This window comes from Centroberyx gerrardi, chromosome 12 (genome assembly GCF_048128805.1).
Source record: "Centroberyx gerrardi isolate f3 chromosome 12, fCenGer3.hap1.cur.20231027, whole genome shotgun sequence".
Lineage (NCBI taxonomy): Eukaryota > Metazoa > Chordata > Actinopteri > Beryciformes > Berycidae > Centroberyx > Centroberyx gerrardi.
Genome location: NC_136008.1, coordinates 31,323,554 through 31,347,972, shown reverse-complemented (window position 1 = coordinate 31,347,972; position 24,419 = coordinate 31,323,554). Strand labels below are relative to the sequence as shown.

General features: G+C 41.3%; 1 protein-coding gene across 1 annotated transcript in view; it reads left to right on the top strand.

The window, feature by feature from the left end:
* LOC139914967 (putative ribosome-binding factor A, mitochondrial) overlaps window positions 1-24,419 on the top strand; it is a 99,007-nt gene that overhangs the window by 34,755 nt on the left and 39,833 nt on the right. Inside the window, exon 4 of the mRNA XM_078286978.1 lies at window positions 10,322-10,363. Within this exon, the coding sequence (XP_078143104.1) occupies window positions 10,322-10,363 (42 nt within the window). The remainder of the gene's footprint in view (window positions 1-10,321; window positions 10,364-24,419) is intronic.

Sequence of the window (24,419 nt, the reverse complement as noted above, 5' to 3'; positions counted from 1 at the left end):
AAATGATCTTCGCTTGGCCGAGCGTTGATAACTTCTTAACTATTAGACGCGAGGTTCAAACTTCTTGTACGCGATTCTTAAGTTCATCTGGAGAAGACGACTCCAGGTTCAAACTCTAAGTTTCAGCTAAAGTCGAATTGTAGCTAAATTGTTGATCTTGACTTTAGCAGGTTTCTTGGCGAGGGCGGAATGTTTAACCAGCTGAAAAACCAGATAAGAACATTTTATAGCTCTTTGAATTTTCAGGCGTGGTTTGCCATGCAAATCACGCTTCGCGCTCTTTTTCTGTTCACTAATTAATTTCTTTGTTCGAGAAGATTTCACCCCGAACCGAGAGGGAGGGGGGAAAGGAATGCAAGAGGAATCATTCCTCTAGTCTATTTTATTTTGGGATCCACTACTAAGTGATCTTAATAAAGATTTATTTTAAAATAATACGTCGGTATTATTACTGTTGTCAATTGATCGAAATAATAAAAACCTGTGAACTTACATTCAAACTTATATAGCGAGCACATCAATATAAGGACATCAAATAAACCTTCCTGGTCAAATCTGTGGCTATAAAGTCTTCACCAAGTTAACTCATATATGTAACTTGTGTTTCTAACTGCGTGATTAATATCAAAAGACAATTTAATCATTTAATACATTCGGACGCACTGACATTTTATACTGACATGTCGTTGCTATAAATGACCACAAGGTGGCAGTGTAGGACCATGAAAATGGGAGAGTGTCTCTGGATGAATATCTGATACACTTCAATCATTTAACACATCATGGTCTATGCATGTAACTTTAGCTATTGATTAAACATCTTCAACATGTATATATGGGCCTATAGTTAACACATCTAGTATACTTCAAACTACATAATAGATTCATTAAAGACATTTGGAAAATATAGTTGAAAGTAGGTTTTAAAGGAATGTGAAAAGGGAAGAGATTTATGACCTGATTCAGAGAGGGGGTAGTGATGAGACTCTGGAAAGTGTCAACAGCAGTCTTTGTTCCTTCGTATTGACATGGTGTGTATTCCCGTTCTCACCCAATGGTGACTGTCCCTTTTGATTAATCAGAACAGTCTGGTACTCCAAATGAAGAAAGGAAGGCGATTCCCTATATTCAGATGTGTGAAAGGTATGGGTGTGTGATTGTATAGTTCACTAGTATTCCTGAGTTCTTGATTCCTTCTCCTCCTGATGGCTGAAAAATAAAGGTTGTTAATTGTGGAATGTGTGATAGAGTTTCAAACCTCTTCGCCGGGTTGGTATCCTGTCGTTAATTTCCCGAGCTGTCCTGTGGAGACACTCTGGCTGGCATAGACTCAACTCCTTGAGCCATGGACTGTGTCAATTCGACACCTTTACAGCCTAGAGGTGGGAGGCCATTTGTGCTGACCCAAAAGGGCCACAGAAAGGTTGTAGGGTTTCTGCAAAGTGGTGTCCTGTGTCTCGCTACAGTGCCCATAATGTTCGGGCTTACCCCACAGTAATACATTTCTGCACAACAAAATGCCTCCATCCTCACCCGGGGGCTTACATGCTTCCTTCACAAGCAGAGTAGCATACTGGCAATATTCCACAACATCACAATAAACGAACAGTGACCATATTGTAGGCTGTAGATAAACTCATACAAACATCACTGAAGGAAGCCTAACATGATTATCAGCATTAGATGGGTGAATATGAGACTCAGAAACAAAAAAAATAAAAATAAAAAAAAAATATTTTAAAAAGAAACTTCGTTTTAATTGATTTTCATCATTTAGGCTGTACGTCTTTTGTCTTGTTTTTTTCCTGTGCACTGTGCATGATATATAATAAAGTGCACATAGCCTTTGTGTGGCCTATTATTTAAGGTTTAATAAAAAAAAATGTTTGCATAAGTTTTAATTGAACAAAATAATGTTTTGCACAATAGCAGACCCGCTTGAGAATTTTAACCCACATACCAAATCTTCACAGTGGGGAACAACCGCAAGAAAGAAGCGGCCGTGCTCTATATGTCCCAGTACATTAAGCACGCGTATTAATAGCCTATTGTTGGGAATTAAAGATGAGTGTTATATTGAGAATAGGCCTGCTGTAAAGATTATTATAACTAATCATGGAATCAAGGGCAAAAAAAATCTTTCTGTGTCAGGAACGCTGCTCTGTCGGGACCAGTTGCAACTGGGACCAGCAACCACTAGCCTACACATTCACAGTCTATTTGACCAACTAAGATAAAATAACATGGAAAACTAAGACTGCAGTTATAGGCTACGGTCACAGGAAGGATAGGTTATTTGGTGTCGGCACATTTCAAAGAGTGTGTGCTGGGTTAATATTAGTTTCATCTCTCACTGCAGCAGAGTTTTAATTTAAAAGCTTGTTAGAGTAATGTAATGTAATGTAATACTTTATTTATATAGCACCTTTCAAAACCAAGGGTTACAAAGTGCTTCACAATAAAATACTAAAACACAGCAAAGACATCAAACTACAGGATAAAACAGTCAATACACACACAACAAAAACAAGGCAGGATATTAAAATGCAAAGATATAAAATAAGAATATAAAATAATATCAGTGGTCAGGGAAAGCAAGGGAGTAAAAATTTGTTTTAAAACGTTTCTTAAAAGTGCTTGTCGTTTCAGACATTTTAATGTCAAGAGGGAGATTGTTTCAAAGTGAGCGAGCACAGAGAAAGCACAATCCCCCTTCAGTTTGAGTGACCAGCAGCCCTAGGTTGGAAGACCTCAATGATCTTGCACTGGTGTAGGGACACAGCAGCTCAATTAAATACTCAGGCCTCACCATGTAAAATTTTAAAAGCAATAACAAGAATTTTAAAATTAATTCTAAACTTAACAGGCACAGGGGTGATGTGCTCCCTGCGTTTAGTTCTGGTGAGCAGACGAGCTGCTGCATTTTGGACCTGTTGGAGACGAGCCACAGCTTCTTGACACGTAAACAGGGAGTTACAATAGTCAAGTCGTGATGATACAAATGCGTGAATAACCTTTTCTGGGTCTTGAAAAGACAGGACCTTTCTAATTTTTGCAATATTTCTTATTGGAAAAAAGCACGATTAAACAAGTGTCTTGGTGTGCAGAGAAAAGTTCAGATATGGATCAAAAATAACCAAGATTCTTGGAGAACGGTTTGACATTAAGGGCTAGAGGACCAAGAGCCTCCTGCACTTTTCTAGAAAGTTCCTCTGGGCCAATAATAAGGACTTCAGTTTTATCATCATTCAATTTAAAAAGAATTCTGAGACATCCAGTCCTTTATGGCAACAAGACAATCAGTTAGGTTTGTCAATCCACTGAAGTCGTTGCGTTTCACAGATATACTGAACAAAAATATAAACGCAACACTTTTGTTTTTGCTCCCATTTTTCATGAGTTGAAATAAAAGATCTAAGACTTTTTCTATGTACACAAAAGGCTTATTTCTCTCAAATTTTGTTCACAAATTTGTTTAAATCCATGTTAGTGAGCACTTCTCCTTTGCCAAGATAATCCATCCACCTGACAGGTGTGGCATATCAAGATGCTGATTAAACAGCATGATTATTGCACAGGTGTGCTTTGGGCTGGTCACAATAAAAGGCCACTCTAAAATGTGCAGTTTTATCTTGAAAAAAGACATTTATTAGGCACTGAACTATGGATCTCACATGACTAGGGCTACAGATATGCATTTTTTGACCACCATTTGCCTCATGCAGTGTGACACATCTCCTTCGCATAGAGTTGATCAGGTTGTTGATTGTGGCCTGTGGAATGTTGGTCCACTCCTCTTCAATGGCTGTGCGAAGTTGCTGGATATTGGCAGGAATTGGAACACGCTGTCGTACACGCCGATCCAGAGCATCCCAAACATGCTCAATGGGTGACATGTCTGGTGAGTATGCAGGCCGTGCAAGAACTGGGATGTTTTCAGCTTCAGGAATTGTGTACAGATCCTTGCAACATGGGGCCTGCATTATCATGCTGCAACATGAGGTGATGGCGGTGGATGAATGGAACGACAATGGGCCTCAGGACCTCGTCACGGTATCTCTGTGCATACAAATTGCCATCAATAAAATGCACCTGTGTTCGTTGTCCGTAGCTTATGCCTGCCCATACCATAACCCCACCGCCACCATAGGGCACTCTGTTCACAACGTTGACATCAGCAAACCGCTCGCCCACACAACGCCATACACGCTGTCTGCCATCTGCCCGGTACAGTGAAAACCGGGATTCATCTGTGAAGAGTGCCAGACACCATCGAAGGTGAGCATTTGCCCACTCAAGTCGGTTACGATGACGAACTGCAGTCAGGTCAAGACCCTGGTGAAGACGACGAGCATGCAGATGAGCTTCCCTGAGATGGTTTCTGACAGTTTGTGCAGAAATTCTTTGGTTTTGCAAACCAACTGTTGCATCAGCTGTCCGGGTGGCTGGTCTCAGACGATCTCGCAGGTGAAGAAGCCGGATGTGGAGGTCCTGGGCTGGCATGGTTACACGTGGTCTGTGGTTGTGAGGCCGGTTGGATGTACTGCCAAATTCTCGGAAACGACATTGGAGACGGCTTATGGTAGTGAAATGAACATTCAATTAACGGGCAACAGCTCTGGTGGACATTCCTGCAGTCAGCATGCCAATTGCACGCTCCCTTAAAACTTGCGACATCTGTGGCATTGTGTTGTGTGATAAAACTGCACATTTTAGAGTGGCCTTTTTATTGTGACCAGCCCAAGGCACACCTGTGCAATAATCATGCTGTTTAATCAGCATCTTGATATGCCACACCTATCAGGTGGATGGATTATCTTGGCAAAGGAGAAGTGCTCACTAACATGGATTTAAACAAATTTGTGAACAAAATTTGAGAGAAATAAGCCTTTTGTGTACATAGAAAAAGTCTTAGATCTTTTATTTCAACTCATGAAAAATGGGAGCAAAAACAAAAGTGTTGCGTTTATATTTTTGTTCAGTGTGGATATAGCTGAGTGTTATCAGCGTAAAAATGAAAAGATCTATTAAAATGCCGTATCAGGTGGCCCAAGGGCAGCATATAAAGAGAAAATAAAATAGGGCCAAGAATAGACCCTTGAGGCACCCCACAGGTAAATGCTGCAAAGGATGAAGTCTTATTGTCAAAAGACACTGAAAATTCAAAAATCAGATAAATACGATAAAAACCAGTTAAGAGCAGTTCCAGATACACCAACCCACTCCCTAAGCCTATTAATTAAAATGCTATGGTCGACAGTATCAAAGGCTGCACTAAGGTCAAGTTAAACCAGGATGGAGGACTCTCCAGAGTCAGAATTCAACAGAAAGTCATTCAGCACTCTCAAAAGAGCAGTCTCAGTGCTATGCCTATGACAAAAACCAGACTGAAACTTCTCAAAGATGTTGTTTGCTTCTAAAAACACTAGCAGTTGCTTAGATATGACTTTTTCCAAAATCTTTGAGAGAAAAGGTAACTTTGAGATGGGTCTGTAGTTGGTACAGAGAGTGGAGTCAAGGCTAGGCTTTTTAAGGAGAGGTTGAATGCAAGCCATCTTAAGGTGGTCTGGAACACAACCAGATGAGAGGGATTCATTTACTATAATCTGTAAATAGGGACCAACACAATCCAGGACCTTTTTTAGGAAGTTGGCAGGAATGGTATCATAAGGGCAAGAAGAGGATCACAGGTGCAGTACAGTCTCCTTTAACTCCTTCAAGGAGATAGCAGTGAACTCACTAAGGATATCAGAGTGACAGCTAGGTGGGGCCGGGTCCACACATGTGAGTGGAGGCAAGATCATAGCTCTGATATTGCTAACCTTTTCAACAAAAAAGGTAAGAAAATCTTCACAGTCAATTGCAGAAGCAGGAGGCATGGAGGGAGCACCATTTACAAGGCGATCAGTGGTTGAAAATGAAAACCAAGGATTATGCTTGTTGGCAGTAATAATGTCATTAAAATAAGCAGCTCTAGCATCCTTAATGCTGGTGTTATAAGAACATAATTATTTCATATGGGTGTAGTGAACTTGAAGTTTGGTTAGTTTCCACCTTCGCTCAGCCCCTCACCCCTACATTTTCTTTTCAGAAGGCGTATGCCCTCATTCAACCAAGGGGAGGGGTTAACCAAAGGTATAGGCCTTGTAATAAAAGGGGCAATTTTGTCTAAGGTGGATAAACAAACACTATTAAAATAATTTACCAAGTCAGGGTTAGGGTTAACCCTAACCAAAACATATAGTTCGGGGGGCACAACTCCATAAACTGACAGCTCTCCCCAGGCTTGAGTCAAGTGTCAGTTAAAAGCAACATGTCAACATTCTGAGAAATTATAAAATCGATTAAAATGAGCGTTTTGTTTGATAGAGCTCTTATATTCATAAGGGCCATCTTAGCAGCAACAGATCTGTTCTTATCTGAGAGTGAAGTGCAGACAATTGATAGAAGATTCTGAGAGTTGACGCCTCTGGATCTGATGCACGGTTTCACTATCTTAAGTCTTTCTCTGATAATAACAGGAATATTGGTGGGGGAGAAATTATCAATGGGACTGTTATTTGATAGACCAAGCACTGTGGGATATTCTAATTTTGACCCGGAACCAAAGTTATAGTTACTTGGACCCTGGGGATCTCAATCGGTGACAGAGATGTCTACTCTGTTAATTGCCACAAGGTGGTCACAGGAGGCAGAGTGATGGCTGTATGTGGTTGAATAAAATATGTTACCAGCCAGCATTTGTGAGCCACGGCGGTTAGGGTGGAGACCGTCCCTTTTGAAAAGAGCAGACCGTTCCCAGAAAAGATTAAAATTATCAATAAAACCATAATTCAGATGAATGCATTGTAGTAGTTAAACAATTTGGACAGGTAGCCTACACACTTGGGTTTATTTATGTGGGTTTATTTAAGAGAAAACAAAAAATAAACCGAAACTGAGGCACTTTATGGAATCATTATAGACGATTATAGAAAATAATCGTCCATATTTCATATAATCACGATCACGCGATTATACGATCATCGACACAGCCCTAATGGGCATTTTTTAGTTGGCTGGATATTAAAAATGTTGCTGCATGGCCAAATTTGATCGGATCTGCCATTGAAATTGATGTGCAAGCTCCAAATGGAGGTCCACACGTGAACTCAAATTATTCTAATATTGTAATTGTCATTATGTAATAGGCCACGCCCACATGTGCAAAATTCAAGAGATATTGATTTTTTGTGTTTTTGGCACCCCCTATTGATTGATCTTTACCCGCTTTTGCCCACATGCTCAGTGACTACTATACATAACCATCAAGTTTTATGATGCTTGGACAAAGGGTTGCTGAGTTACGGTCAATTGAGTGCTAGGCCATGCCCCTCATACATGTTAATTTGTTTACAGGGCTGCCATTTTTTATTGGATTGGTGTTGATAGGTCTAAAATTGAAAAAGCCTTGGGGAAAAAGTATTTTTCACAGACTTACGGTGTCGGTGTTCATAATTGTATTTTTTACCGATAATTATAGCTCCACCACCAGGCCGATGGGGGTAAAATTCACTGTGAAGCATTTGTACACCAATATCTATCATTGTACCAATTTTCATGTCTCCACCATGTATCATCTCATAGCAATTGGCGTCGGAGCGGAAAAACAAAAATAACTAGAAAATGTGCTCAGACCTCCGCCATGTCTCACAACACCCTGCACAAAAGTTATGCACCTTTTGGTGATATGCCACGGCCACCACCACGCCCTCTTTTGGCCAATCGACTTGAAAAGTCCTTGGCCCATAACCAACCTTCATACCAAGTTCTGTGCAAATCCGTGCCCAACTTTTTGAGATATCCTACTAAAAGACAGACGGACAAACACACAGGAGGAGGTGAAAATATTACCTCCTTGTGGGTGTAATAACCACAATATGCTAATTTGTCCAAAGATGAGAAACCTAAGACATTATGATTAGTTATGACTGCATAGCTTGAGAAGCTGATGCATTTTAGAGATCGTTGGTGGTCTTAATGTCCAAAAATATCTTTTGTCACTGTTATGATGGAATCTGGTTGAACAGAGGAGGCAGTGAAAAAGCTTTACAATTAATTTGAACTCATTTTGGCAAATTGGGATCCTGCAATATTATTCTCTGCTAACTCATTTGCAACTATCTACTACAAACATAGCGAAAATATACACACTCACAGAAAAGACCTGGACAGAGATTCCAAACCACAAGCTTGTTACTGTGAGGGGACAGTGTTAACAACGGGATTTTGCACTACAGACCTTTGCCTTAACCACTAGGCTACTAGGTCTACTGGGTGGCAGAGAAGGGAAAACAATAAAAGAGGGTCAAGTTTTGAGACTGATCGGCCTATATTGAAAGCCTTAGAAAGAGACTATGACTATATTAGTGCACTCCATTAGTCAATTTAAACATAGCTTTTCAGACATAACCTTGAGAATACAGACATGATTTGTCTTCAGTTTGATGAAGATTTATCAAACTATCTTAAACATACCACATTGTCAGTTTATCAAACTATTTGCAGCTAGACATTGCGATTTACCGTACGCTCAGTTTTAAAGATATCCTTACAACTTTTTGTCTGTTTACTAATGAAGATATGATGATTTCAAAAATCATGTTTTTTTTTTTCATAACGTGCGGTTTAGTGGGACATGGTTGTGGGATCACAGTCAGTCTTTGCTATAAACAGAGGGGGACGACTTCAGAATCGGGGGTAGGTGCCATTGTAGAAAGATTTATCTCACTTCAGCTGATGTGCTGAAAATGTATCTAGGACATATGACTGATTTTTTATGCATTTTTGAAGTTTTAATTTTAACATCTATGGAAATTTGGTTATTATGCAATAAGCAACGCCCACTTTAATCAATCATGACCACATTTCATAGGTCGACTTGGACATGATCCTAGAGCTTGTGCACAAAATTTCTTAAAAATCTGTGCAGTCAATTATGAATTATAAACTTTTTGCATTTGTGGCGCCCACTAGTGCTAGAACTCAAAATGCTTTTGTGTGCTTGTTCAAGCAACACTCCTCAATATGTGTTTGGTTTGATTAGATGAATGGTCAATGAGTTATGGCCAATTTTGTGATAGGTCATGTTTTGTGTCGTCAAAAGCCAAACCATTTGACCTATCAATAACCTTTTACACAGCTTTTAAAGAGGATGGTCCCAAGATGGTCCACACCAAGTTTCATGTGAATCGGATGAACGGCCTAGGAGCAGTTGTGAAAAAAAGTGTTAAAAGTGTCTTAAAGAATTCAAAATGGCAGAAAAGCATGAATGAGCAAGAAAATTCTGATTTAAGTGAGAATTCTCAGTGAAGTGCAGCAACATTCTAGAATTCTACTGAGGTCTAGAGGGTTAATCAAGGTACCCACATTGGTTGAGGTGTGCGTAATTGCGCAGCACTTTGAAAATGCGCACCACATCGTTCAAATTAGAGGCTGCAGATAGAACGCTCATGTGCTGCCGCCTTCGGATGGATATAGCAATTTCATCAACCGAATTATATCCTACAAGCTGTTGTGGGTGACAGATATTGTTAAGAATAACCCCCTAATCTAGCCCAGTACAGACTACAATTAACTTTTACCTTCACATGTTGAGCTGGACACCTGCGCAACTTGGTGAGAGTTCAAGAAATGCAACTACGGTCCTATTAATGTGATTAAGATCGGCGTACTCCACATATCTTACTGCGATTATGCTTACTTCGACTATGAGCATAATCACATTATCATAATCAGGCTATGGTGTTTACATGGGCTCTGCCTTACTCGCATTATTGCCTTAATCACATTATAATCGCGTTATTGGTGCACATGTAAACGTAGCCAGTTTTGTTCGGGAGTGGGCGGGACCAACAAGCAAATTTATTCCTGTTGGCCACTAAGTTCCATTTGGTGTTGGCTGCATCATGTGGCTTGTAAAGTTAAGCCCTGCTATGAAAGTATAATAGATTATCTATGTTATTTCAAAAATCAAAAAGAGGACCTTGACCTGGTCAACCTGCAATTGAATACATGTACAAAATGTGCATTGTAAAACTCATGGCTATTTTACATAAAATTGAGCTTAACTTGACGTGACGAAAACACAAGATGTTTTTTTGCTTTCATTCCTGAATAATTAATGTAGAGAGTAGACCTCACACAGTCTATTGCTCCCAAATATATGATTTATTTTCAATCACGACATAGCGAGCATAGTTTTACTGACAAATTACTGACATGACTTTGCTGGAATTGTCTTTTACCTGGTGTAAAAAGTTATTGTTTTCTTTTTTTTTAGGTCAGCCATGACCTTCAAAGCTACAGCCCTGAGATAACTAAGGTAACTGCATCTCTCTCTCTCTCTGTCCTCACTCACTCTCACACACACACACACACACACACACACACACACACACAGAGGTGGCACCAAACCTATAAAAGTTTGATAAAGTTATTCATGCTGCTTTTTTTTAAATCCCCAATGGTCTATAGTATGGTGTGCAGTATTTGCTGTTTACTGCCTCCATGCTGTACTGCTCAACATACTATGGGGTGAAATCAAGTTTAATATGCCCCTTCATGGGTGACAAGTAGGCATGTCCTTTCCTTTGGTCCTGCTTCCAATACACATAATGTGAACATGTATAATGGTACTGTCGGCCAGTCAATCTGCAATCAGTCGATTCAGTAGAATACTGATTGCAGATAAAATATACCCAAATTTATAGTTTAACAAGCTATATACTGGCAAATTGATTAACAACAAAAGTATTGCAGGCAGGTAATCTGTGCAAAACCTTTAAAATAATTTAAATTTACGCTATCCCCTTATTTCCTTAAATTGCAACATTTCGAAATAAAGCCTCAAAACCTAACAACTTAACATTTTTTTACTTCAAAATCAAGATTGTCAGTACATTTCCAGTGGCATCACATAATTTCTTAAACTAAAAGATACAGAGTGTAATCCTCATACTCTATGGGAGGTGAGAAAATGCTATGCAAGAGACTCTAACACCTTATTTTCTTCAAATTGAAAGAGGACTCACAATTCAGAATTTCTACAGCTTGAGAAAGAAATGGCCAATATGGAATATGGCTAGAAAACACAACTTGACCCTAACAGAATCATATTACTTACAAACCCAAAAGCCAAATATAAAATTCTCATTAATGTCAGGGCTGAATTTCTTTACTTTCAGACAGTCAACTACAATATGAACATTCTAACAGATCAAGCAAACTCCAGGCCATTAACCGCAAAATGACAACTTATTTTCAATATATCACTGCTTTACTTGGTCTTACCTACAGTGACAGCAGTGTGTCCAGTAGAATCTAATAGTGAACAGGTGCAATATACCAGTCTTTGCACTGCACTTATGTTAATTCTTTATCTGAGTGTTGAACAGTTTTGCACATCTCTGATAACTAAAAAGTGTCAAGTTACTTTTTACACACACCATTACAAACACATGTGAGTTTGGAACAAAATGTAGAAATCTAAGTTTCACTTTCTCACACAAGCAGATGGGAAAGAAAGGCATGTGTGTGCGGTGAGTTTACAAGCAACAGCTGTGTGAGCACAGAGAACATGATGTGATGCATATGCATTAGAGATCGCTTTAAATCAATGTCTATAGCCTGACCAACTTTTGATTTTGTGGCAGCCCGTACCAATATTGTTGCGGTGCGCCACAAATAAGTCTATGTATGGGAAAAACTGTTTATGTTTATCAGCCAGCCAATTGTAGTCAACAATACAAAAATTGTCCATTTCCTCATGTGCCATAGTGTCCCTTGATGCAGAGAAAGCATTTGACCATCTGGAGTTTCCTTGTCTATGGGAAGTGTTAAGAATATTTAGATTTGGCCCATCTTTCATACATCTGGTGAAAACTCTATACTATAACCCATTGGCTCAGATATTCACATATCCTTATGTGCCGATGACATTTCGCTTTTTCTATCAGATATAACAAACTCTCTTTCCCATGCCCCTCATATTTTTGATACCTTTTGGTTCGGTTTCAGATTAGATTAGTGACATCAGCCTTTGATATATGAACAAATTTTCTTCTTTTTCAACAAGCATACATTGTATACAATTCTATCAAACTCATCAGGTCCTGACTGCTTCCTATAATAAGATGTAGAGTTTACATAACTTGGAAGCTATAAAACCTGAAAAATTTTGAGTTTGAAATGCCATACTCCTCATGTAGTTGTTTAAAAGATTTCATAGTGCCCTCATGAAAAAGATCAGTTGTAACCCGAATACTCAGTGTATCCCATTCTTTAAAACCCACGCCTATACAAGAGGGAATGAGTTTGGGATTATTAAGGATCGGTGCATAGAAAGAATATTGTGTTGACCTTTTGAGTTTTTTCTTAGCGTTGTACCATGATTTAATGGTACTCTAGATTTGCCAAATGGTAGGGCCACTGACCTAGTCAAATTGACTTTGTAACCTGAAATGCTACTGAAGTTATCCATGACCATAAGAAGAGCAGGAATAGATCTCTGGGATTACATAAAAATAATATTACATAATCAGCGTACAGAGAGATAACATGTTTTCTTTTATCTGTAATAACCCCTTTTATAGCTAGGTGAGTTTGTATACTCTCTGCAAAAGGCTCCACAGCCAAGGCAAATAACAACAGAGACAAAGGGCATCCTTGTTGAGTGCCCCTGTTCAATTAAAAAATTGATCCCATTGGCTAAGACGGATGCTTGTGGGTTAGTATATAACAGCTTAACCCAGTCGATTAAAGTTTCACCGAGAGAAAAGTGAGCACACTGAACAGATATCGCCTTTCAATGCGACCAAACGCTTTCTCTGCATCTAATGAATTAAACATTACATCGAACTGCTTGATTTTTATATATTGAATGATTCCAAATACACTTCTGACATGATAGTGTATGATTGCTGTCCTTCAACGAACCCGGTTTGATCGGATAATTCTTGGTAAGATGTCTAATCTTTTCTCTAATAGCTTTGCTACTTAATTGGTCGGTAAGATGATGGATGCTCTGGATCTTTACCATCCTTATGAATAAGAGTAATTGAGGCAATTTGAGTTGAGGGTGGGACTTATTTTTGTTTGTAATGAGTTACTAAACATCTTAAGCAAAAGAGGAGCTAATATATCTTATCTGTATCTTATCTTATATAGTTCAAGGGATACTTAATTCTGGATATTTCCGTACTTCATTGATTAACTATTCAACATCCAAGTTTTCTTTTCAGGGGTCCAAGCACGTAGTTGCAAGCTCACCAATGGTGACAACACTGACCCATGAAAATGACAAGCTTAAGGTGAATTTACTGGACCTCCAATGCAGAAGCATAAGGGATAACCTACTGATCATGGGGATTGAAGAACTAAGATAACAAAATTTATGAGATATCAGAGGTTCTGGGAGTAAGTTCATGCAGGAGCAAATAACAAAACAAGCCTAGGCCCCTTGCAGGGAAGATAGCACACAAAACTAAAGACCAGGGGCCTCATTTATAAAACATTGCGTGCGCACAAAACCAGCCTGAAAAGTGCGTGCGCCACTTTTCACACAGATTTTCGGATTTATAAAAACAAACTTGCCGTGAAAATGTGCGCACCGCCATGGAAACTTTGACCCATGCGTGTGCACATTTTGGAGATGGTGGGAAACAGCAACTTAGAATGCAAAGTAGTGAAATAAAGCAAAAAATGGCCTTTACACTCAGTTAATTTTCAGGCCGACTCCACATCAACTTAGAAACCCCTCTAATAAGAATATTCCATGTCAGAAGAACGTCTAGGGTACAACTAAATAGCATTTTTAGTTTGAAAGCTGATCATTTGTCCAAAAAGCATCTACATTTCATTATAGGCTGATATGGTGTGAATTAGTCTCAAATAAGTGCATCATAGTCTTTTAGCAGAGCCCCAATTTGTCACAATTAAATGCAACAAATTCAAGGTGTTAAGCAATTGAACTGGATGTCTCAAGGTAATAAAGTAATGATGCTTTATGGTTACATGATGCACGGGGACGTGCGCAGATGCTGGTGCCAGGCACACAGCTGTTCTCTTCAGCCTCCTCTTCATTGCCGGTCACACCCTCTATCTGATCCCCCGAGTCAGAAAACGAGAATAAAGAACTTGTCTAGTCTGTTCTTAAGATTGTTATGCGTTTTTTATTCAAATCAAATGAATGTGAAATGTTGAATGCGTGGTTACGTTCACTCTTTCCAAAAACAAAAGGCACATTTACGATACCTGGGACCAGGCCTGGAATTTCATCATTTTAGGGGCAAGGCCACTTGGCCTTTGGTGTTGTCAATTTTTTGAGGGCACAAAGGCCAAATGCCAGGGCAGCAAGGCCATCAAATAAAACAATGATTTTAAGTCCACAGAAATAATGAATTTAACTTAAGGGTTAAGGATGATTTTATTTTTAATACATAGTATAACTATCAGTGAAATAAATAAATAAAAAAAGCTGTTTATTTCACAAAATAATTTATTGGTATTTACAAATTACCAATATTTGTACAAACTCCTGAGTCAAAAGTTCATACACGCTCAGCCCTGGACTAATCAGAGTCACTGGACTCGTTTGAAGATGGGGATGGGGAGTCAGGGGGAGTTGCAGTGTATGTTTTGGGGTTCCTTGGACCATATGGATAAATGTTTGAACGTCCATTGTTTTGCAGTTTTTAGCTGCATCCTGAAAGCACTTCTTCAGAATCTTCTTCCTCCGCTGCTTGTTCGGCATGACGGTTGCTGGGAAAAAAAAAAAGAATGAAAGTAACGTTAATGTTGTAATGAAGCAAGCTACCGGTGTTAGCCTACCTAACATAAAAACATAACATTGATTTGACAGCTAGCTAGCAAGCGTTAGCTAACGTTACGTTTGTTAACATTAATGTTACAAACATTAGGCTATAATACTCATTAGGCACATAACACTTCTTAGGCCACTGGGTCAGCTAAGTCAACGTTGTAGCGATGTACGAGCAATGCGTAACATTATATGTTGAGTTTCTTGTCTTATTCGTTCGCTAATTTATCAAACTTTCTTACCTCAGCTCAGTCGACCTTCTCTTCTCAGAAGTTCACTCAGTCACAGCTTTGCGGCATTGGCACATCAGGATGAGTTCGATTAAGTCTCCTGGTTGGCCGGTGCTAGATTTGTGTCAAACTATCGTCATAAATAGCCCGGTTTTCCAGCGGTTCATACCAGGCTCGAAATCGAACCCACCACTGGTTATGTGCGCAGCGTTTCACTTGATGTTGCCCAATAAGAATTCAGAATCTCAACAAAAGACACTGGTGTCTAAAAACCGTATTGACAGGAAAGAGGCAGAGGAGAAAACGGCGAAATCAGCTGGGGCAGTGCGGGCGGGGCATCAAGGCCACTGTGGCCACAGGGCATATCATTTTTTGAGGGGCATAAGGCCAAACTGAGGGGCACGATGGCCATGGCCGTCATGGCCCCCGTGAAATTCCTGCCCTGCCTGGGACAGTCGCAGCTCTTTCATCTTCCTCTCTAATATCATGTCAGTGTCACCCTGTTTTTCTGGCACAATGCCACTAAATAGGGTTTCCCCCCTTATCAAGGTGAAACGTTCATCAAGAGTAGAGAGCTCCGGGGCGCCCCGGTGGCTCACCGAGTAGAGCGCGTACCATAAGGCTCAGTCATTCCTGCAGCGACCCGGGTTCGAATCCAGCCCGCGGTCATTTGCTGCATGTTCTTTCCTCTCTTTCCCATACCTTCCTGTCTCTCTCTCACTATCTCTCTGTCAATAAAGCATAAAATGGCAAAAATAAATCTTTAAAAAAGAAAAAAAAAAAAAAGAGTAGAGAGCTCTGTCGTCGCCTCGCCCTGCCGGTGGCGCTGACACACTGTTGCTGCGCAGCAATGCGCTTCTTGGCGTCAACCTTTATATCAGACAATTTCTTTTTTATTTTTATAAAGGGTCCGGCTCACAGCATTAACTGCTGCTGTGACATTTTGCCACTCAACTAACTTTTTCTGGTTGGTGATGCCCGAACGGAAATTTCTCTTTTCTGTCTTGCTCCGGCTTTGACATTTTCTCTCAGAGAATGGAATGACAAGCACATTTACATACACATTAGTATTCATTCACCGTGTTTCATTGACCATCTATGGTTAATTGTGGGAGTTAAGGGACGGAGTATGAGGCTCGTGCACGTGCACAACATTTCAAGTTGACTGTGATTTATAATGGGGAAATTGTGTGTTTTATAAATCTGATTATTTTTGTACGTACGTACTTTTGCTCTTTTGTGCGCACGTAACCTTTTAGTGTGGAATCCAAAGCTCTTAGCAGGCTGAATGAATTAAAAAGAAATCAAAACTGCAAGCTTGTAAGGTTCGGATTTCATGCACACCTCTCTCATCAAAGCTCCCAGCAGACTGAGATTATACATGGATTATACATGTGCAGTTAAATGAAACTGTAAGTTTACAAATATATATATATATATATATATATATATGTATGACAAAAAAATATACGACTAGAACATATAGTTCTGAATAAATCCATTAAATACATTACTGTAACTAGGGATGCCCCAATAACGTTTTTTGACGCAGATCGCCGATCATCTATGAGCCATATCTGCTGATACCGATCGGCCATAGATAGTTTTTTTGTTTTGTTATAGCAGCTGGTATAGCAGTATTGTAGGTCAGTTTCCATTTTACATACATTTCATCCATCAAATTGAGTCCTGGTTAAAAAGTATCCACATTTTCTTTTTTTCTACCTCGATATTTACTTGATCATTATGTAAACAAAACCATGTGCGTTCTAGGTAGTGCAACATGATTTAGTGAGATAACCGAAGCACAAGACTCAGACTGTTGCCACATTGTTGAGTCGAGCTAAATAAATGGAGACACCCTCCGAACATATATATCCGTTTCAGTCTTTGCTTTTGTATAAGTGAATGTTCTTAAGAGAGAGAGAAATGAGACTTTTCAGTTGCCTCTCCGCTGTTAGGGTCTCGACCGTTGTCCAGTACGACGCGGACAGCGGTGCAGAGTGCAGACCATTATGTAAACAAACGCACATGGCATGCGATGAATTGATGCATTAAATAAGCAGAGAATTAAATGAGGGGAAGTAGCGGGCGTGACGGACTGTGAAGTTACTGGTTGTCCATGAAGATTTGTGTTTTTAATTAACATGTAGCCTAAAGAAATATGAATTCAAGAAGTTCAAGAAGAGAAATGGCTCACATGTTTTGCGTCATCGATCGGTTTTTGCAATCGGCGACTATAAAGCAGTATCGGAATTCTCCAATCTCATATTTATACTGAATATCGGCTGATTCTGATTGCTGACCGATTGATCGCGGCATCCCTAACTGTAACATCAATACAGGTAAATATTCCTCATAACATCTGAAATGCATTATTTTCCCATCCATCAGTAGCTATTTTACTGGTTAATACCAAATAAAAAGATGCTGGATTAAACCAACGAACAAACAAACGTAATAACAAATAAATGTACTTCTAAGAATACAATATGTATGGTACATAACATGAGATTATTTCCATAAATTTGTGGTATAAAACAAATGAAGAGACCACATACCTGAATGAATTAAAAAGAAATCAAAACGGCAAGCTTGTAAGGTTCGGGTTTCATGTACACCTAACGAGAGAAACAACACGGAGGGGAGAAACCACACAGAACCGCCCCAATTAAGATAGCTTGTGATCAGAAAAATGACCACAATAAAGTGCTGCACTCGACAAAATGCTCACTTATGTATAACGAACTTAGAACAATGGCATGTGGACAGTTATGTTATCATGCTACGGTCTCGATTACGAGACTTTTGAACACTTTTAACCCTCTGTTAGCGGGAACAATTAGGCAAGCTCACCTCTCTCATCAAAGCTCCCAGCAGACTGAGGAGAGTGAGCGCGAATTACACAGGTAGTGACATTACCAAACGGGTCAGAGGTCATACATTAAAAATAAATAAAACAAAGAAAAAGCTTCTCAAAACTATGCAGCAACTTTTGTATAACAAAATTAATTACAAAATACATACTTACTTAACAAATAATTAAATAAAAATTAAAGAGATTTTCAGTGAAATGCATTACATTCTCTTTTTATACCTGCTACATTCACCCCTCCTGAATTTCACCAAAATCCGGATCGTACACCCAACAGGAGAAATCATCTACAACAGGGACACTCAACATATACCATTAAAACTGGCACAGGTCTACATAAAAAATACCATCTTCATATTCAGTTGTATAAACTACCTGACAAACAGGTTCAGAGAAAGAAAAAGGGTGATCAAGCCTCAGTTCCTCAATAGCATGATGCCGCCCGCGTACACCAAACCACCCGGCCTACTTGAGTCCCAAGTCATACATGTAAGTGCATAATCCAACACAACACTTTAAGTAGCATATACCTCAATGAAACCAAACGGGAAAAAGGAAAAAAAATAAAAATAAAACTGCCCCTTTTAAAACAGAGTAAGTAGTGACTCTGATTACTTACTGACTGACCTCTGAATGCTGAACGGCCTCCCTAACAACCCTACCGGCACAAGTCCTGACTACACCTTGTGTGTCAGCAAATGTGTGTACCTGTGTGTCCTGGTTCTGGTCTGTGTCAACTGTTGGTACAGTGTCTGGAATAGTTAATGGATCATGGTCCATGTCAACCATTGGTACTGCAGCTAGACTATCACAGTCAGCGGAACTGTTAACGTCAGTCTGGAGTCTGAGAGGGTTTTCACTGTCTTTTTCAAACAGCCCTCTGCTGCTGACCTCAGCCGCTACCCAACTTGACTGATCCTGTCCTGTATTATCATCATGCAAAGACTCATGACTGACAGCATCTCCCATTCCACTCAGTATCCATGAACTTGTCCTGTCCTCTGAATCATCCTCCCCCAAAGAGACTAGGACATCTGTTACATGAGACTCTTCCTCTGAATCATGAACACTGTGTTGAGCAGCACTCCCTTCCTCGTTGGGTGTTGTAACAGGCAAAAAGCTGATGTCCAGGATCAGATTTCGATGAACTACCTTGGTGTTCCTGTTGCTGTCTTCCAACATGTATGTGTGTGTCTGCAGGTTTCTGTCTTTGACTGTATAGACCGTACTATCCCACTTATCGGCTAGTTTCTTCTTTCCCCTTTCACCCTTATTAGCTATGAGTACTCTGTCTCCTTTGTTGAGGTAAGTGCCTTTTACTTTCCTGTTGTAACCTCTGGCTTGTTTGTCCTGTTCTTTGATAGCATGCTTCTGAGCAATGCCGGCTGCCTCGTGAAAGTGTGACATGAGTGTTTTCACATAACTCCCATAGTCTACAATCACTGGGTCTCGGAGCACCTGTTTGAACATCACGTCCACGGGGAGTCTTGGAATATGGCAACATTAGGTGGAATGTCCTGTTGTTTCGTGCACAGTTCCATTATATGCAAATGTCAAAGTCTGTATCTGTTGAGGCCACTTTTTTTTCTCTTTAAGGGGCAGAGACCGAAGCGTTCACAAGCGTCCGATTGAATCTTTCAGTTCCCCCATTCCCCATTGGATGATATGCTGTAGTGTGTGACTTAGAGACTCCTGACAACTTGAGCAGTTCTGCTATGAGCTTGCTTTAAAAGTTGGCCCCCTGATCTGAATGGATGCGTTCAGGGAACCCATACACACAAAAGACATGATCCCACAACTTCCTCGCAACCTGCTTTGCTGTCTGATTTGTGCATGGAAAGGCATGGGCCAACTTGGTAAAGTGATCTGTTATGACAAGAACATCCACAGAATTATTTTTGCTATCTTCTGCGTTCTGATGCTTTGAAGTGGAGCTCTGGCAGATGGGTCTGGAGTCTTGGCCTGGATACACCTTCGGCAGCATTTGACGTATTCTTTAATGTCACGCTCCATCTTAGCCCAAAAGAAGCACTGCCTTGACAGATGCAGGGTTCTCGCCTGCCCCTGATGTCCAGCAAGGTCGTGTATGCCATGCAAGGCTTTTTCCTTCAAACTGCATGGTAAAACAAACCAGGTCTTTTCTGTCTGCTGATCGGGTCTTTAGTAACTCGGTAGAGTATTCCATCCTGAACTGTTGATCTTTCCCATTGTTTGATGAGCAGGTTCACAAGTGGCATTATTTTTGAGATAGTGGGATCAAGCTCTTGGCTCTGCTGGAGCTCTTCGAGTGTGAACACTGGGAGTGTGTCATGCCCCGCTGGCACCAAACTCTGCACAGACTGAACAAATTGTATTGCCCGCATTTCAGTAACTACATCCCACTGGTTGTGTGCATCCAAGAGAGCCTGAACAGCCACACTATCGCATGGACGTGCAAAAGAACCAGACTGGGGCAGTGTAGCCCCGCGAGCTGATCTTTTAGCCCGGTGACACTGGACTTTCAGACGGAAGGTATCCTGAACTCCATCTTGGCCAACCTCTTCAGCCTCAGCAAGTAGGTGACTGTAACACTCTGTGATGAGTCTGTGGCTGACTGTTTTTGCAAATGGGTCTCGACTGAGTGCGTCAGCTACAATGTTCTTTGTTCCAGGAATATGTTTCAGATCAAATGTGTAGGGGGCAAGTTTGGACACCCAGCGCTGTTCACATGCTTCAAGTTTAGGTTTGGTCATAAGGCAGGTGAGAGGATTATTGTCGGTCCACACAGTAAAAGAATGACCTTTCAACCAATGACTGAATTTTTCACACACACTCCACTTTAAAGCTAAAAATTTGAGTCGATGAACTAGGTATCTTTTCTGGGATCCACTCAGAGTCTTACTGGCAAAAGCTATGGGATGTGCCTTTTCTTCACCGAGTGGTATTTGTGACAAGACAGCACCGAGACCATCGAGGGAAGCATCGATTGACAAGATCAGAGGGCGTGAAAAATCTGGGTGTGTGAGGACCGCACAGTGCAGGAGGCTCTCTTTTAGACCAGAAAGGGCAACATCACACTCGACCGTCCAATCAGTCGGTTTAAGTTTCCTGTAAGAACCTGTATTTGATTTAATTTTGGTTCTTCCTCTTCTCTTCTGTCCGGCAGTGAGGGCAAAAAGCGGCTTGGCCATGGAAGAGCAGTCGGGAATAAAATGTTGATAATAAAATACCATTCCCAAAAAGGATTTAATCCTTCGCACTGAGGGGGTACACCCATCATCTTCCATCAGGTCAGTTTTAGACATTCTGGATATGACCTCGACTTTTGCCGGGTCCACAGACACTCCATTGCCATCTATAGTGTGGCCCAAGAACTTTACAGATGCTTGCATTAGGTGACATTTCTTTGGACTTAATTTGAGTTTATGGAGTCGCAGTCGTTGGAACACGACCTCCAGCCTCTCCAAAGCTTCCTCCTCAGTTGAGGCGAACACAAGCAAATCATCAAGATAACACAACAGACTGCTGAAGTTCAAGTCTCCAAAGATGCTAAGCATCATCCGCATGAATGAGGCAGGGCTATTGCACAGACCCTGTGGCATTCTGTTGTACTTGTGCAAACCCAACAGGGTTGTGAATGTGGTGTATTTCTTGTGTTCTTCCGCCATGGGAATATTGTTAAATCCGGACGTCAAGTCCAGTGTGCTGAAGTACATGTTTCCACCCAAAGCTGCCAAACAATCTGACTGGTGCAGTAGTGGATGTGCATCTTTGAGTGTCCTGGTGTTCAGCCACCTGAAGTCACTGCAGATTCTCAGACTGCCATCCTTCTTCCACACCATGACTAAGGGGGAAGCGTACTCACTCAGACTTTCTGATGATTCCCTGTTCTTCCATTTCTGTCAGAACCTGCCGCAGTTTTTGATAGTAAGCAGGGGCTACCCTCCGGTACGGGAGACGAAATGGTTGCTCATCACTTAGCCGAATGTGGTGTACGAAACCTGTAGCTTCACCACAGTCCAGTGCATGCTTGGAGAAGACATCATTGTAACTTTCAAGCAGTTGAACCAACTTTTCTTTCCCTGCTTGGTTGGCGTGACAAGACTGAACATCGACGTCACCAAGCCCGACTGCTTGTAGTCTCTGCTTAAGATCTGAAGGACCGGCGCCTGTGCTCTGCTTCTCCGGAGTGGCCTTCTCAGCCTCAGTAGCTCCCTGAAATACCTCAAAATCCTCTACAGCCAAGCAGGGGGACACATCTGCCAACTTGCCGTTTCTTTTCAGGGTGATGGGCTTGTTAGACAAATTGGTGACCTTCATAGGAACCCATCTGTCACCCCACAAAGGTGTAATGACTCGGCCAACCATAATGTTGTGTGGCATGGACTTGGATGAGGTAGGTTTCACGATTACTGTGCTTCCTGGTGACATGGGAACGTTACTCGGTAGCTTACCCCAAACCAGATGTTCTTGTCTCGCCAACAAGGTGACCGACTGCTGAAGTTTAACTGTCCCAACCTTGTCTGGCAACTCCTTACTCCTCCAACAAGACGTGTTAGCCATGAGGTCCAGCAACTGCTCACACTCTGGAAGAAGACTGCCACTAGAGACAAGTCGCCAGTAGTCATTATTGAGTTTCAGCTGGTGTATGAGAAATCTGATGACATTCGTACCTATGATGAGGTCATCTCGTTGAACTGGCACTATGAGGACCGGCACAATACAGCTCTCCCCATACAGCTTCATCTCAATCTCATACATGCACTTAGGCTTGGTAAGCTTTCCTCCACATCCCACTAGCACTACTTTTTCAGTTAATGCTTTGGGTTCTGACAGTATATTCTCGCTGAGCATTCTTTGTTCCACTTTCTCACTGAAAGTGCATGCCATGGAACCTGAGTCAAGCATCCCCTGCATTTGAAACGTATTATTTATACTGACAGGGGTATAAAACAGTTCATCAAATAGCATAACTCTATGTGTGTTTTGCACTATAACCTTAGCACTGGCTGGTGCTGTTGCGCACACTTTCACATAGTGCTGTTCCAGATCATCACTTTCGAGGGTTTGATCATCTTTACCCACACATCCCCTCTCCCAGTGTGGGCCAGAGCATGTGAGCGGAGCGGAGCGAGCGGGGAGCGGGAGGATTTTGGGTGGAGCGGTGAGCGGATTTTTTAAAAAGCTGGAGCAGCGCCTTATCTCCCGCTTCATCCCGCTCCAATTTCGCTCTGGTACCGCTCACACGTCGAAATATGCCCGAGTCCGACCCAGAAATGCATCTGTGCAGAATTAGTCTGGCGATGCCAGGCTAGTGTTTAAGCTATAATTAAAATACAACGAGCGATTGGAGCGGAGCGGGCTGAAATCTGTGTTGAGCGCGGAGCGGTATGGAGCGGAGCAGCCGTGAGCGGAGGAGCGGAGAGAACTGACAGCTCCGTGAGTGATGAGCGGAAATTCTCACCGCTCCGCTCACATGCTCTGGTGTGGGCCAGTTAGTTTAAAGGTTGTGGTCTTTGAGATGGCTGTTTGGTATGCTGATTTTGGCTAGGCGACCTAGGACAGTTTCTTTTGATATGACCTGGCTCAAGGCATGCCAGGCACAGGCGGTTTTGCCGACAGTGTTGGAGAGTAGAGTGCTCAGTAGACTTACAAACTTTGCAAAACTTTTTATGGAACTGAAACTTTTTTTAACTGTGGCTTGGTTGTTCTGTGAGAGTGCACGGTCGAAAAGACTGATGAGCATTTTCATGCAATTATCATCACAGTGAGGGCTCAGTGTCACATTGGCCTCAGCCTGCACAGAAGGCGCAACTGGATGGCTGGCTGCCACTGAATCATCGGTCGCGGGAGTCTGAACATGGGCCACAGCATGCCTTACGGGGTTAGAATGTTGTGGTTTAGAAAGTATCTGTTCTTTCAATTCAGTTTGGTAACGGTCAACGTGTTCCTGTACCTCACTAGCTGTCCATTTATCTGGTGCCTTAAACTTGAAAACGGCAGCAAGGGCGGGGTCTGGGCAGTACTTAACAAACATCGTGGCTGCCTCTCGGCAGGGATCCTCAATCTGACGTCCAAGCCTCTTTAAGCCCTCCTCTGCTGCATCTACCGCCTTGTTTAGACAAACCCAGTACTCTACAGGGTTTTCTCCTGTCACTGGAACTGTACCATAAAAATCAGCTAGAGGCATGCATGAGTATGTCACCTCACTGAAATGTTGTTTCAGTATATCAATGATGACCTTTGGATTCTCATGGGGTTTCATTGATGGGCTACTGCGTAGAGTTATTCTCACTATGTCTTTAGCCTTGCCCATTAACTTAGACATGATTTCGTGGTACTGTTCTGCTAGAGGTACAGCTCGTTTTCTCAAGTAGATATACATGAACTCTTCCCATTCACACACAGTGAATTTGTCTGACCCATCTCCTCTGAAGACAGGAGGTTCTCTCACGTCAGACTGTAGGACTAACTTTGT